General features: G+C 41.1%; 1 protein-coding gene across 2 annotated transcripts in view; it reads left to right on the forward strand.

Annotated features, from left to right (window-relative positions):
• The window catches only part of dgkh (diacylglycerol kinase, eta), a 48,965-nt gene extending 44,127 nt beyond the window's left edge, over positions 1 to 4,838 (forward strand). For both annotated transcript variants that reach the window (XM_061088478.1, XM_061088476.1), the window contains exons 29-31: positions 1 to 67; positions 1,137 to 1,267; positions 4,660 to 4,838. The exon at positions 1 to 67 is cut by the window's left edge and continues 39 nt beyond it. In XM_061088478.1, the coding sequence (XP_060944461.1) occupies positions 1 to 67; positions 1,137 to 1,267; positions 4,660 to 4,746 (285 nt within the window). In that variant the 3' untranslated portion in view covers positions 4,747 to 4,838. The remainder of the gene's footprint in view (positions 68 to 1,136; positions 1,268 to 4,659) is intronic.
• The last annotated feature ends 11,129 nt before the right edge of the window (positions 4,839 to 15,967 follow it).

Below are 15,967 nucleotides of genomic sequence, written 5' to 3' on the forward strand. Positions count from 1 at the left end.
AGCATGTTTCGCATTGTCCCCAAGTTCAAGAAGGAGAAGGCCGCCAAGAAGACGAGTCCTCAGTCAGGTAGGGCCACGCCCACCCCACCCCCCACCCCCCCTCAGTGGTCATCAACAGACTGGACGGAGGGCGGAGTCTGTCCCGTCCGAAACGGGGGACGTCCTTCACGCTGCCGCTCAGAGTTTAGCTGCTTTACGTTGAGTTGTTGGTGCTTTTATTGTGAAAGGACGGCAGTGGTAAACTTTAACGACTGTAAATAAAGATGGACGACGCATCTGCATTTCATCCCAACTTTACAAATATGAATCCAAAGTGTCTCGGGATTGGGGGAGGAGACGTGGTTTATTAACTGTTCTGCAGCCGGCCACCAGGGGGCCATCCAGATGTTTTGGCTTCACATTTTGGCGGCTGTGGTGTCGTCCGTCTTTATTTACAGATCACGGAGGAAAAAAGACGTTTGGCTGGAGGTGCTGCCATCCTTCATTCATCCATCGATCAAACTGACCACTGGGCTTAAACCTTACACACACACACACAGACACACACACACACACACAGACACACACACAGACACACACACACTCAAAGTGAACACAAGGGTTCCACCATCATATCACAGTCCATTCATCCATCCCTCTGCTGCAGAAACACAAAGTTGTGTGTTTGTGTTGGAAGTGTGTTGTCTCCCACAGTCAGACCCCGACCATCAACACACCCCACCCCCCACCCCCCCCCCCCCATCTAAACACAAACAAATCAGAAACACAGATTCAGATCTCAGGGTTGTGGGTGTGAGTCCTTCCTCCTCTCATGTTGGACTGCAGAGCGCTTCCTCCTCCCTTCACCTCCTCCTCTCTGTGTCCTCCGATCCGGTTCACACATGTGCATGCCCCCCCCCACCGACCGACCTTTGACCTCTGTCCTCCTCCCTCCTCCGCCAGCTGCCGCCACCGCTCTCCCTTTTCTCTTCCTCCTCGACGCTCTCCCTCCTTCCTCCCTTTTCCTTCAGTGATTCATTTCTCAGTGTGTGTGTGTGAGTGTGAGGACGGCCGGGCCGGTGTGTTTCCCCCCCGCCAGGCGCTCTGAGCCTCTCTCTGCTCCCTGTGTGTGTGTGTGTGTGTCTGTGTGTGTGTAGTGGAACGCTGGGGTCCGGAGGAGGTGGGGGTCTGGCTGGAGCAGCTGAGCCTGGGCGAGTACCGAGACACCTTCATCCGCCACGACATCCGCGGCTCGGAGCTGCTGCACCTGGAGCGCCGGGACCTGAAGGTACGAGCACTCAGCCCCTCCCTCATCCCTCTCCTCCAATCAGATCCTCTGATCCCTCTCCTCCAATCAGATCCTTCCCTCTATGCTCCCTCTCCTCCAATCAGATCCTCTGATTCCTCTCCTCCAATCAGCTCCTCCTCTCTTTGGATCTGATCCCTCTCCTCCAATCAGATCCTCTGATCCCTCTCCTCCAATCAGCTCCTTCTCTCTTTGGAGCTGATCCCTCTCCTCCAATCAGCTCCTTCTCTCTTTGGAGCTGATCCCTCTCCTCCAATCAGATCCTCTGTGATCCCTCTCCTCCAATCAGCTCCTTCTCTCTGTGATCCCTCTCCTCCAATCAGCTCCTCCTCTCTGTGGAGCTGATCCCTCTCCTCCAATCAGATCCTTCCCTCTGTGATCCCTCTCCTCCAATCAGCTCCTCCTCTCTGTGGAGCTGATCCCTCTCCTCCAATCAGCTCCTTCTCTCTGTGGATCTGATCCCTCTCCTCCAATCAGCTCCTCCCCTCTGTGATCCCTCTCCTCAAATCAGCTCCTCCCCTCTGTGGATCTGATCCCTCTCCTCCAATCAGCTCCTTCTCTCTGTGGATCTGATCCCTCTCCTCCAATCAGCTCCCTCTCTTTGTGGAGCTGATCCCTCTCCTCCAATCAGATCCTTCCCTCTGTGGATCTGATCCCTCTCCTCCAATCAGATCCTTCCCTCTGTGATCTCTCTCCTCCAATCAGCTCCTCCTCTCTGTGGATCTGACCCCTCTCCTCCAATCAGCTCTCTCTCTCTGTGGATCTGATCCCTCTCCTCCAATCAGCTCCCTCTCCCTGTGGATCTGACCCCTCTCCTCCAATCAGCTCTCTCTCTCTGTGGATCTGACCCCTCTCCTCCAATCAGCTCCTCCTCTCTGTGGATCTGACCCCTCTCCTCCAATCAGCTCCTCCTCTCTGTGGATCTGATCCCTCTCCTCCAATCAGCTCCTCCTCTCTCTGGATCTGATCCCTCTCCTCCAATCAGCTCCTTCTCTCTCTGTCTCCACCTCTGACCTTGAACCCGTCAGACGTCTCCACCGCTCGCTCTGCACTGCTCTGCTTGGCTTCTTCTGTCTGCTCGTCGCTTTGTGAACGAGACTCGCTGTGACCCACTAACACTGTGCGTCTGCTGGGGGGGGGGGGCCTCCAGGGCTGGGGGCGGGGTTAGGCTCAGGATTCAGTTCTTTACAGGAGGTTGTCGTCCTGTGAATAAACGTCCATTGGATTGTTTCTGATTCAAAGGACGTTTGAGTTCCACCTTCATCCTCAAAGCGTCGATCTGTATCGACTCTGAAGCAACAGAAGAAAGTACGTGTGTCTGATTCTGACGTAAACAAGAAAGACTGAAGAACATGAGGAACACAAACACCTGAGAGAGCTGCACAGAACTGATAAACAGCCAAAGAACACAAACTACTGTTTTCTGACAAAGTTTAAACAAGGAATAAATTATTCAAGAAAATAATCTACACATTAATCAGTAGTTGCCTCGACCCATGAGGTTATGTTTTCATGCCTGTTTCCGTTTGTTTGTTTGTTTGTTTGTGTGCAAGATTACACAAAACAAGTGAAATAATTTCCACTGAACTTGTTGGAACGAAGCGGAACATCTGGAATGAAGATAAAACTGATTTACATTGAGATGTGACAAAGTTACAAGACAGATGGTTGAAGTTTGGCTTATTGAACATCCACCTTATGTTATATAAGTGCAGCACAGAGAGAAGTGAAGCTGCTGGAGGTCGACAATATTTAAAATTAATACAGAATTTATTCAAATAAGTAAACACAAAGTTCATCCTTGTGCATCGTGTGTCTGTGGCCGTGACGACACAGACGTCATCACGACTCTGCATCTGACAAAGTGTAAAAAAGGAATAAATTATTCAAGAAAATAATCTACACATTAATCAGAAGTTGCCTCGACCCATGAGGTTATTTTTTCATGCCTGTTTCCGTTTGTTTGTTTGTTTATTTGTTTGTTTGTTTGTATGTTTGTATGTGTGTTTGTATGTTTGTGTGCAAGATTACATAAAACAAGTGAAATCATTTCCACTGAACTTGTTGGAACGAAGTGGAACATCTGGAATGAAGATAAAACTGATTTATTTTAATTTACACTGTGACAAAGTTAAAAGAAAGAGGGTTGAAGAGTATTGAACATCAACCTTGTGTTATATAAGTGCAGCACAGAGAGAAGTGAAGCTGCTGGAGATCGGCCAATATTTAAATTTAATACAGAATTTATTCAAAGAAGTGAAGTGAATGGACACAGAGTTCATTGTGTGTCTGTGGCCGTGACATCACAGACGTCATCACGACTCTGGAATCTGCTTCTGTTTCTGAATCCTTCCTCCGGGATTCATGGAAATAGTCGTGAGTTTATTTGAAGCTCAGCTGCTTTGCTCATATCTTTATTAAACAGAAAATCCATCACAGGAATTTCACAGTTCATCCTGATCGGGGACGAGCGTCAGGACCAAACAGATGCTCCTTTAAAAGCAGAAACCGTGATCCTCCAGGGGGCGCTAGAGACAAACTGAATCATAAGAGTCATCCTGTGGCTCCGTGGTTATCTGAACATGTTCATCTCACAGACACTGAACCAACATGATTATATGTTCCTCACTGGGATAGAAGGAATCATTACAACCTAGTTTTATCTTAGATTCTATGCATCATCTTAAAGGAGACATATTGTGTTTATTAGTGTTTTTTTCCTCTTGTGTGTTATAAAGGTTTTTGAAAGTAAACGTTCTGGGAAAGTTAAAAACGTTTGTGGTAAAGTTACTCTCCTCCAAACACTGAAGCTCCTGAAACACATTGTCAGTCGATCAAACTTCCACATCATCATGATATGGAACATATGTAATATATATGATGCACTGTTGCGCCTGGTCTGCCCCTCCCCCCTCCCAACACCAGAGCTTTGTTCAGCTCAGAAAAAAAACTGTATAATCGTTTAAATATGTTCCTAATAGTTTAAAATAAACAACCAATCCTGCATTATAACGTTGGAAATGCTTTATATGAGTTTATGGAAATCAACATGAACAAAACAACAACATAAACACAAAGAAAAAGATAACTTATTGCATTTATTTACTGTATACAATACTTAAGATATAATGTCTTGTTACATGTTTATTTGATGTGAACAACCAGCTGCTGCATCTGTAGAGAATTCAGAATCCATTGTGTCACATGTTAAAGAGACAGGAGTTTGGGACAGAGGCTGAAAAGAGGAGCAGCAGCGATGGACTCTGAGGACAGACATGTCCAACCTGAGGATGAACAGAATACGTCTCCTTTAAAGTCGGATGTTTCTCTCTGTGTTTTTAACGTGTCTCCTTCCTCCTCCTCCTCTTCCTCAGGATCTGGGGATATCGAAAGTGGGTCATATGAAGAGAATTCTCCAGGGAACTAAAGACCTGGCCAAGGCCTCCATGGTTGACCTCTAACCCAGGAGCTGGAGCGACTGGTGGGGGGGGGGACGAGAGACTAACTCTCCCCTTTTGTCCGTGGAAGAGTTCTGCAGCGTCGTGAAGAAGAGGAGAGGAACTGAAGAAGAGGAGAGGAACTGAAGAAGAGGAGCTGGAGTGATTCTCTCTCTCTGTGACGTTGTGAACACATGTTTGTTTGTGCTCCGGTGCCAATGGAGGAAGCTGAAGGAAGTCGCAACAGGAAGTCGTGGATCCTCACAAACAAACAAACAAACAAACAAAAAAGCCATTTCTGAGTTAATAACCATTTCTAGCACACAACCAGGTATGCAACTCACCATTACTGTTCACAGGCAACTCGCCGTCTGAGTTCCCATTTCTAACCAGTAGCAAAACCAGGACTTCCATGAGTGTGGGTTCAGTTTGAGTTCAGGTCCGAGTGTGTGACATCGTTTTTCTGGATCTCAGGTCACACGGCTGCAGACAGGAAGGGGCGGAGCTAGAAGGTTTCTGTCGCATGCTACGCTCGCTCAACCTTAGATACGTTTAACTGCATGATTAGTGTCTTGGGTTTTTTTCCGTGTGCTAAATAACACTTGAACAAGTTTTACATGACTTAAGTATTACGATGCCATTTGTTACTACTGAGAAGCATCTTTCTGAATCTCAATCAAACCTTCTTTCTAGATTTAATTTATTCTGTTTGCATGACGACGACGTGTCAATGATTTGTGTCGAGTGCCATATCTTCTGTGCTTTACTGGTAGACGTCATAAGAACTTTTATGTTTTATTTGAGAAAAGCTGTTGTTGCGGTTTTGAGTATATGGATTTAATATCTGTGAGTTGACATCAGAACCAAAGTGAATGTCTATGAAACGTGATCGTCTGATGACTCTGTTCAGAACTCAACTCTTTTATTTAATAGACCAGTAGATCTTAGGTCTTATTTCCATTTGAAGTTTAGGTTTAGTCAGAAAGTTAAAACCACATCGACTGTGGGGAAGTTTGTTTTTAGGAAAACTTAAAAGGCACTTTTTACTTCTTGCTTCCTGCAAGTGCGAAATCCTCATATCATAGAATTAACACTTCACCTCAACCTTTTTACTCTTGGCAGTGTAACGCAGTATTTAACACTAATGAGAATAGGAGTTAGATATGGGTTTTGAGTATATGTACACAGTAATACTACAGCTGACCTGCAGCAGCCTGCATAGCAACTAGTTCAACTACTTTTACTTCAACTAATTTAAAGTAAGTTTCTTCTAAGACTGGTGGCATTACAGGGTATATTTCCACATGTGTCCCCTTATATATATATATAACTAAATATATATATATACACGCACTGTATATACAGTATACCAGTGTATGCAAACAATGTTTGTAGGTGTTGTAGTCTAATGGATTTGTATATTATTGCTGACATGGCATGCATTGTCCACAGCTTACACATTTGATTGTGTATATTACACCTTGACGAGTGTGTATAGTTGATCTTGTTCTAATCTCTTGTACATGATGATGCTGTTGTATTTTAATGATGGTGCAATATTTGATCTCTTGTTTTGATACTTGTCTCTGCAGCTTTCTGACATGAAGGAGAGAAAAAACCCTTGAAAGAGTTTTTTTGTACACGTTTCTCCTCCTCGAGGTTTGAGGATTAGATTTTAAAAAGCTTAGACCCACAGACAGATGTTTTCTAACGGACTCCACGTTTCTTCCAGCAGTTCACTAGTTTGTAGTTTTGCTCCTCTGTGCTTCCAGGACGACACACCACGGTGGGACTGTGTCGGTGAATGAGTCGAGTGGGCAGACACGACTGTTGTGTGTTTCTAATGTGTATCACGACGTGTTGGTGTGTGTTTGGGTGTGTGTTCTACAACAGTGGCATATTAACTTCCTCTTTCGGAGAATCATTTCTTGCTCGTACGTCGGTTTTTATTCTTTCTGTTTCCATCATGTATGAAATAGTTTTTTTGGGATAAATATCGAGTGTTAAAAGCTAACGAGACGCACAAGTTTCCCCCCCGATAATCTCAAATAACCGAATGTGAGCGAATCAGTTTGTGAGGAGTCGTGTACTGACCTTGACTCCCCAGTAGAGGGCAGTCCATCCCGTCTCTCATTGTCCAACAGGCTGATTTCACAGAGACAATCAGTTCAGACCTTTATATTCAGTAGAATCGTGACATTCAGCCTATAAACCTAACTCCAGTAGATGATGTTATTACACATATGCACTAATGTTCATCCTACATCTCATAGCCACAGATACAGGAGGCGTTAGTCACTAGAAACCACTCATTTCAAAAGGTCAGAGATCATTTCCCCAGACAGATCAGAACTATGCCTTTAATTCAATCAGCAGATTTACACTCATTGTAATGACCGTCGGCCTTTTTTTGCGATCCAGTAACTCTGCGTTCAGGTTTGACCTTTGACCTTTGGCCTTTGTGTTCTTACATGTGCTTTATCGGAGCCGTGTGGTAGAACTGCTGTTTGCTGCCTTGCTCCTGCAGCGCATCACGCTCGTGTGTGTGTGTCTACGTTTGTCCAAAGTGTCTGCCGGCCGGTGTTCAGTCACACAAAGAGAGTTTTGGCCCCAGACTCCAGGCAGGCTCGTGCTTGACCCCCCGACCCCTCGCTGTGTTTCCAGTGGTCTGTAAATAATGCTGCAAACTGCCTGGTTTTAAAAACCTGTCCCCATGCCAGGATCTCTAGAAGACAGATTAACACTTAGTCTTGGACTCGGCTCCTAAAGTCACGGGAGAAAAGTGAATTTCATTTGTTTACATTATGTTTACAATGGCACAGTTTTAATTTGTAAGAATATATATGTAGGTATAAACAACATTTGCATATTTATTGCCTAAGGTTAAATGATATGACGTGTATTGTGTTTTCACATTTGGAATATAATGTTACAGTTGTCACCTGTATTACTATCTGGATGATTTTGGTAAAGTAGTTGATGATTTCTATGACTACTAAGTGACTGTTTTCTGTGCCTTTTTATGGTTAGAATGCATGGTTAACTATTTATTACGATTTGGAGTCACCGAGATGTGTATTTTTGTATTCCGAATAAATAAATGGTTGAGCTTTTGTTGTACATTTGTAAGGTGCCTTAAAAACAGGCTACCTATTCATATCTCTCTTCTTCAATAAAACCAAATACATATGCAGTGTGTTTCTGCCTCCTCCCGTTTTCATTTCACTTCCAGGAAAAGAACCAGAGCCAAGAAAATGTCTGGAAGGAATTTAAATATTCGCTCCAGACGAATGTTCCTCTGTTGCACCATCGGAGAAATCAGTTGCGGTGAAGAAACTTATATTTGGAATTTTAAGTGTTTCAAAACCAGACGTTGAATAGCTGCATTGTGACTGAAACATCTGTGACATGTGCAGTTGTGTTGGAACACCCACATCCCAGAGCACGTCTCTCCACATCCTGTCCTCTGATGAAACCTTCACTCTCCCTCCGTCGAGTTTCACTCTCTCTCTGAACAACAGATGTGTTCAGCTGCTTCTACTTCAGGTTTCAAATATGTTTTATTGAGCCAAACGGAATCACACAATGCTCATTTTCATAAAATAGAAAAATTACGAAATTATTATACTGTACAGTCACAGTTATAAAGCAGGGGATTTGTACCTTGTTGTACTCGGATAAGTTTCTACTTAATGTGTTAGTTCCATCTCTAATATGAATGGAGGAACTGATTCAGTGTTCAAGTCAAATTTTATTCCACCCAACTTTATTCTTCTCCTCTATTAACAAAGAGAAATATTGTACTTTTTTATTGCACTATATTTATTTGAAAGCAATAGTTAGCAATTCAAATGTTACATGTGAAAACAGTATTGTTTCCATCGATGAAACAGAAAATTATCATTTTAATAACTTGTCATTTAATTATACAACACATGGTTCTGGGTTCATTAAAGTGACGTTCGGTGGCTTTCTCATTTTCTCACATCACAGAAAACTGAATCATTTGCAGTTTGAGACATTTGAACCAGTTTTGACTTTTCTGTTAAGTTTTCTAAACCAAACAATCAACCAGTTACTTAAGATAATTCTCAGAAGATTAATCCATAATGAAAACATTCATTGAATGCAAACTTATAAACAGTAAATTTGATAGCTTTACTTCATCTACACATCATAAAAATGTAATAATAATATAAATATTTAACACAGACATTTTGACTGCAACTTTACGTACATACTTGTTCATAATCTTACTCATTCCCATTCCTGGACATTTACCCAATGGAGTATTATTACATGATGGCATTTAAATAAAAGATCAAGATTCTTCCTGCAGCACTTTTACACCAACAAGTGCAGCACATGGAACTTCTCTAAGTTTCCTAACGTTCTGAGCCGTTGATGTGCAGCGTCAGTGAATCTCTCCAGGAACAAGAAGCAGCTCTTGTGTTGGAACTAAAGCAGCAGACGTGAAAATAACACAACTGAAAACATCTGGGACATGAAAACAGATGAAAACCATTTCTGTAGTTTCCTCGACCCTGTCACTGTCTCCAAAGACATGAGAAATAAATGATATGACTTAATTATATTACATTTTATGGTATAGATGTAACAGTAAAACCTGACTGATACTGACTTTAGAAAGAGGCTGTGAAATGTTTAAATGATTTACAAGTAGACAATTATAAAAACATTTTAATTGACAATGACTCCAAAGACGTTGTTATCAAACCTTAATGACAAAGAAATGAAATGAGGTTTGATGTTATACAGTTAAACCATAAACTTTATCATAAATAACTATATATAAATTTAGGATTTACTTCATCAACAACATAACAGCACAGAAGTGGAATAAATAGTGATATCCTATAATTGAAAAAAACAATTATAGTTACAGCACAGTAATGAATAAATGTACTTTGCTACATTCCACCACTTTTGTAATTAGAATTTATTCTAAATTTAAATTTAATGACGTATTTAGGATATATATGTAAATACATCAATAATTTTGTTCGAAATATTGTGACAAATGTAATTTTTTCAGAGAGAATAAAGTAATCATTGAAAAATATATTTTCTGTTTTACAATCAATGCATGGAAATCTTATTTTGAAATGCACCGTACAAGTTTTTATCCAAAATGTAAAGGGAAAGTAACTTTAGACTGAACTGAGTTGATGAATTTCTTTTCCAATCCTCAGAATGATCAATATTTCAGCACCAGAACTTCTTTATATATAACTTTTTAACGAGCGCACACGAAGCTCCGACATTTTAGAACCGCGCTCGGAGCTGCTTTAAGGTCACAGCACGAGGATGTGTTGATTTGACGAGTGGGAAAACGTAGCGTGTTCCACTTTGCATCACTTCCAACCTGCCCCCCCGCTCCACAGCTGAGGCTAATGGGTCTTTGCCCCGGGCAGAGTCTCTCTCTGGTGAGCAAGCCAGCAAAGAGCCGTGTAGATGTGGACGCTCCACTGTCTCTTTAGTGTGCGAGCTCATTGTCTGCTGTCACGTGTGTTTGTGTATAGTTCGTGCTTGTGTTTGCTTTTTGGCTTAATCAGCAGTGCTGAGTTCAGGGATTCCAGTTCATCAGAGAGAGAGAGAGAGAGAGAGAGAGAGAGAGAGAGAGAGAGAAACCGGGGGAGTCAGCAAGATGTGAGCAAGTAGGAGAGAAGATGGAGGTTCAGCAGAATGATTCTATAATAAAATTCACTTGGTGGTCAGGCTGAGATGTTGAGAGGAATCAGGAGAAGCTGGAGTTCAGAGCAGAAGAGCAAGAGAACAGCTTCACTTTGTTATTAGCACGAAAAACCCTTTATTTGTTGTTAAGTAGAGCGAGTTTTGGAGAAAAACACAAGTAAATAAAGACAAAAATAGCCAATTCTGAAAATAATATATCAATGAGTAAACAATATTTACCAGGGTATAGATGGAGTAATGTTGTTTTAAATCTTTAAACAATCTAAACGTCAAAAACAAACTCAACACAACCAACGAACAAATACTACACTGTCAAATTTGTGTCTTCTAAAAAATTATTAGGGAAAAGATTTAGTTTTACCGATATTCCTTAAACAATACATTTCTTAGTAAGATGGCAGTGGATCAATTGAAATTTAAAGATTTTAATTCTTTACTTGAAACACAGAATTTATTTTTACCATTTAGGGAAAAGCAGAAACAAATATGTAGCTACAATATTAATATTAAAAAAAAATCCGTCAGTCAGTTTTTATCTCCATCTTGTTGTGATGACACTCATCTCAATTTGAAGTTGATCCGATGAAAACCCTGGTACAAGTGTATCAAAGAAAAAATGTGGAATATGGCCAAAATGGCCACTAAATACAAAATATCAGGCTTCCTGTTTTGTTTTTACAATTGCACCCAGAGACTTTTTTGTTTGTTTGGTCATGATACACCTGTATATCGATTTTTGTGAAGATAGGTCAATGGGAACACCTTCCGGGGGTCTCGGGGGGTCTCGGGGGGCACCGTTGAGCCATTTTGCGACGCCCATTGAAAATTCCTTCAGAATACGTAAATTTTCACCACTTTCTGACTTTCTGCAAATTTTGGTAAGAAGTTGAGCATGTTAAAGCCCTCAAAAAGCCAATTCATTTGCCTGAATAATAATAATAATAATAATAATAAATAATAATAAGAAAAAGAAGAAGAAGAAGAAGAAATAATAAAAAATGAAAATAAAATTTTTAGGGCTGCAAAGCAGCACTGGGTGGGCCCGAGCACATCCATTTTGAAGCGTTGCATGCTTTTTGTCTGAAAAAACAAAAATAACCAGTTCTGAGAGAGAAAGAGACGTAACCTTTGCAAGACATAAAGTTTCCTTTGATCTAGGAAGACTGAAATCAAAGGATTCATGGTCCATGTATGTCCGCGTTACAGAACATCGTGTTTTAATGGCGTGTAATCAAACTTTGACACCACGCCACGGTCACACCGTGTGATTAAAAAAAAATCTGTCAGTCAGTTTTTATCTCCATCTTGTTGTGATGACACTCATCTCAATTTGAAGTTGATCCGATGAAAACCCTGGTACAAGTGTATCAAAGAAAAAATGTGGAATATGGCCAAAATGGCCACTAAATGCAAAATAGCAGGCTTCCTGTTGTGTTTTTACAATTGCACCAAGAGACTTTTTTGTTTGTCTGGTCATGATACACCTGTATATCGATTTTTGTGAAGATAGGTCAATGGGAACACCTTCCGGGGGTCTCGGGGGGTCTCGGGGGGCACCGTTGAGCCATTTTGCGACGCCCATTGAAAATTCCTTCAGAATATGTAAATTTTCACCACTTTCTAACTTTCTGCAAATTTTGGTAAGAAGTTGAGCATGTTAAAGCCCTCAAAAAGCCAATTCATTTGCCTGAATAATAATAATAATAATAATAATAATAATAATAATAATAATAATAATAATAATAATAATAATAATTATAATAATAATAATAATAATAATAATCCTTACAATTTCAATAGGGTCTCACCAGACACCTTTGATGTCTGTGCTCGGGCCCTAATAATTATGTTTAGGGCCCGAGCACTGACATCAAAGGTGTCAGGTGAGGCCCTATTGAAATTGTCAGGGTTATTATTATTATTCAGGCAAATGAATTGGCTTTTTGAGGCGTTAACATGCTCAAATTCTTACCAAAATTTGCAGAAAGTTAGAAAGTGGTGAAAATTTACGTATTCTGAAGGAATTTTTAATGGGCGTCGCAAAATCCCCCGAGACCCCTGGAACGTGTTCACATTGACCGATCTTCACAAAAATCAATATTCATGTGTATCATGACCAGACAAACAAAAAAGTCTCTTGGTGCAATTGGAAAAACACAACAGGAAGCCTGCTGTTTTGCATTTAGTGGCCATTTTGGCCATATTCCACATTTTTACTTTGATGTACTTGTACCAGGGCTTTCATCGGATCAACTTCAAATTGAGATGAGTGTCATCACAACAAGATGGAGATAAAAACTGACAGACAGATTTTTTTTTCGTCACACGGTGTGACCGTGGCGTGGCGTCAAAGTTTGATTACACGCCATGAAAACACGATGTTCTGGCCATACATCGACCATGAATCCTTTGATGCTGAGCCGGTCAAATATCAAAGGAATCTTTGTCTTACAAAGGTCACGTCTCTCTCTCTCTCTCTCTCTCAGAATTGGGACATTTCCTCAAACCGTGTAAACATTGAGGTACGGCGTAGGTTCATCCGTCGCCAAAGGAGACAATGTTGTCATAATTCCACTTTGCATTGTCCTATCACCACCAAACTTCTGTCTCATGATCAGAGTCCAGCCCTGAACAGCTCTTTGTGTCAATATTTTCTCAGTCATTATTTAATTCTTTCAGGCAAAACGCATGCAACGCTTCAAAATGCATGTGCTCGGGCCCGCCCAGTGCTGCTTTGCAGCCCTAGAAATGTTAGTGTTTTATATTTTATTTTGATAACCAAATTGATGGAACGGTATGGAGATCACTCTTGAACATTGTGACAGTAGGCAACACCAGGTATTTGTGGATTTTTGTCTGAAACTAGAAGCTGTTTTTTTTAAACTCATCTCACCGTAAGCGTCTTCGTCAGGTTCTCCATTTCTCGCAGAGTAATATTTCAGAAATGAATTTGAATTGGCAAAAGCTCAATGCAAAGATGCAGCAGGTGAAAATAAAGTTATTTGCATGAGCAGGAAACACAGCCGACAAAGTTCTGTGACCTCAGTGATGTCATCATGGTTCTCACATGTTTAATGACTGGATTTCCATGAGCTGGGAGAAGTCTGTTCACATATGGAAATTTTGTCCACATAACTTCCCCTTTCCATCTATGTGACTTTGTCTCTGCTCTACACCACTTGCGTGCTGCTGCCTTGTCACCTTCATGACTCAACTCAGGCCAAATGGACATTAACACGATTTTACTGTCGTTTCCTTTAGTTGTGAATCACCTCGTAATGCTGCCATTCACTCTGTTACAGATTAGAGGCTCCATTATAATTACTGCTTTAATGAGTTTTAATGAGTTAAAACCAGATTCTGTTGGTCTGTAAATGTTTTCATTTACAGTCACAGTTTAGCTGTAACTGTAGCTGGGCATGAGAGTCAAACTGGTGAATGGCTATTTCTGAAAAAGTGTGATCAATATTGCCAGATGCAAGGGGAGACATTTCTTTGTAAATTGGCTTCTTTATGGCTGAATGGATATCATATTGAATATTAGGAGAACACTGTAGTTTTCTTGGCCTCTTATTCTGCAAGTCACTCTGCTACAGAGCTGTTAAGATTACCATTTCTTTCCAGTGCACTTCAAAGGGTTTAGCATAAAATGTATTCAAATAAAAGTGAATATATTCCAAGTACAAAACTATATTTATTTGTATTGATGTTGAATTCAGGATAACTGTGAGGATTGTGTTGCTTTTATTTCCTGATCAGTTAGTTTCTTGATATTTGTTGTATGTAAGCAAACCAAAAAATTTTCAATGTTGGTTGATTTTTAATACGCCTGCTTCTGAGCATTTGGAAAAAAATGGAGGATAAGATGAAAAGCTATATTGCCTTATTAATTTCCAATTATATAATTTTGTGTTGGACTAACTAAAATCAATTTCACATCATCTATGTAGATAAATGATACTTTGGTGTTATGTAAATCAACCTAACCAATCAACTAGTTGATGTAATAATTTTATTTTAGCTTTATGTGAGAAGAAATTATATTGCAGGCAATTTATTAAATTGAGTTGAAGCTAGAGAACGTCTAAAAATGCTACCAGAAATAAACGAGAAAAATGTCGTTGTTTGCATCTTTGCCTTTTTGCATAAAGAACACTGACTATTGTCTGTAGCAGAGGAGGAGCTGGAGTTACATTTCCCTAAAGCTGCACTAGAGCTGGATCAGTTAGGTGTTGGTGGAGGACACTGGGACAGACAGTCCACCGAGCAGCATCAGGATGGACCGGATCCTCTTTGGTGTCTTGTGTCTCTCAGGTCAGTGAATTTAACTGTTTGTATGATGTCTAACAGGAAATCTGAATATAGAGATTAATTTGAGTCCTCATACATAACAACAATAACTGTTTTCCTCCTCAGGGTGCCTCACCTTCTCCACCTGCCTCCTCCACCAGTACCACTTTGTGTCTGAAGCAAAGACTTGGACTGAAGCTCAGAGCTACTGCAGAGAGAAGTACACCGACCTGGCCACTGTGGGAAACACTGAAGAAATGGAGGAACTGAAAGACACCGTTCCTGCTGCTGGTCACAGGTCTCAGGTTTGGATCGGCCTGTACAGTCATGTGGACTGGAAGTGGTCAGATGGGTTCAACCAGAGTGGAGATGAATATAGGAACTGGAGACATGACCAACCAAACTATAAAGGAGCCAATCAGTTCTGTGTGTGCATGAATAGAGAAGGAACATGGTTTGATTATTTCTGCCACGAACTGCATCCATTTGTCTGCTACAATGGTAATGTTGTGCTTTATATTGATCTTTACGATACAACATCATGTTTAAGATATGATTTTGAAATCCATTGTGTGATCTCAACAATCCCTCTTTTGTCTCAGACTCAGTTGCAGGAGGAATCGAGTTTGTGCGAGTGAATACAGCAAAGAATTGGTCTGATGCTCAGAAGCACTGCAGAGAACACTTCACAGATCTGGCCACTGTGAGGAACGACACTGACAACGAAGAGATAAAGAACTTGAAACCAGGTGACCATGGGGCATGGATCGGTTTGTACAGAGATCCTCAGATTTACTGGTCCGACGGGAGTCACTTCTCTTTCAGCTCCTGGTTCCCGGGTTTCAACCCACTTGGCTCGATGGAAGTCGTATGTGGTGTTGCAGATTTGAACGAGGGAGGAAAATGGAGATTAATTCCCTGTGAAGCAAGAAAACCTTTTGTCTGCTACAGCGTCCCAAGTGAGAATCTTTTTTGTATTTTTATTGCTGCTTATTTGCTTATTTGTGAGTTTTCTGACAGGCCTGATCAGACTGTCTTGTAGGCAACATGCAGCCCAGAGACAGGGTTCCCGCGGGGTCTTAAAAAGTCTTAAAAGGTCTTAAATTTAATAATCGAAATTTTAGGCCTTAAAAAGTCTTAAAAAGGTCTTAAATGTGATTCGGCCAGGTCTTAAAAATGTATGGATTCTCAAACTGTGTCGCGCGCCCGGGAGTGTTGTCCGGGCGAATGCGTGTGTGTG

Source organism: Limanda limanda, chromosome 16 (genome assembly GCF_963576545.1).
Source record: "Limanda limanda chromosome 16, fLimLim1.1, whole genome shotgun sequence".
Lineage (NCBI taxonomy): Eukaryota > Metazoa > Chordata > Actinopteri > Pleuronectiformes > Pleuronectidae > Limanda > Limanda limanda.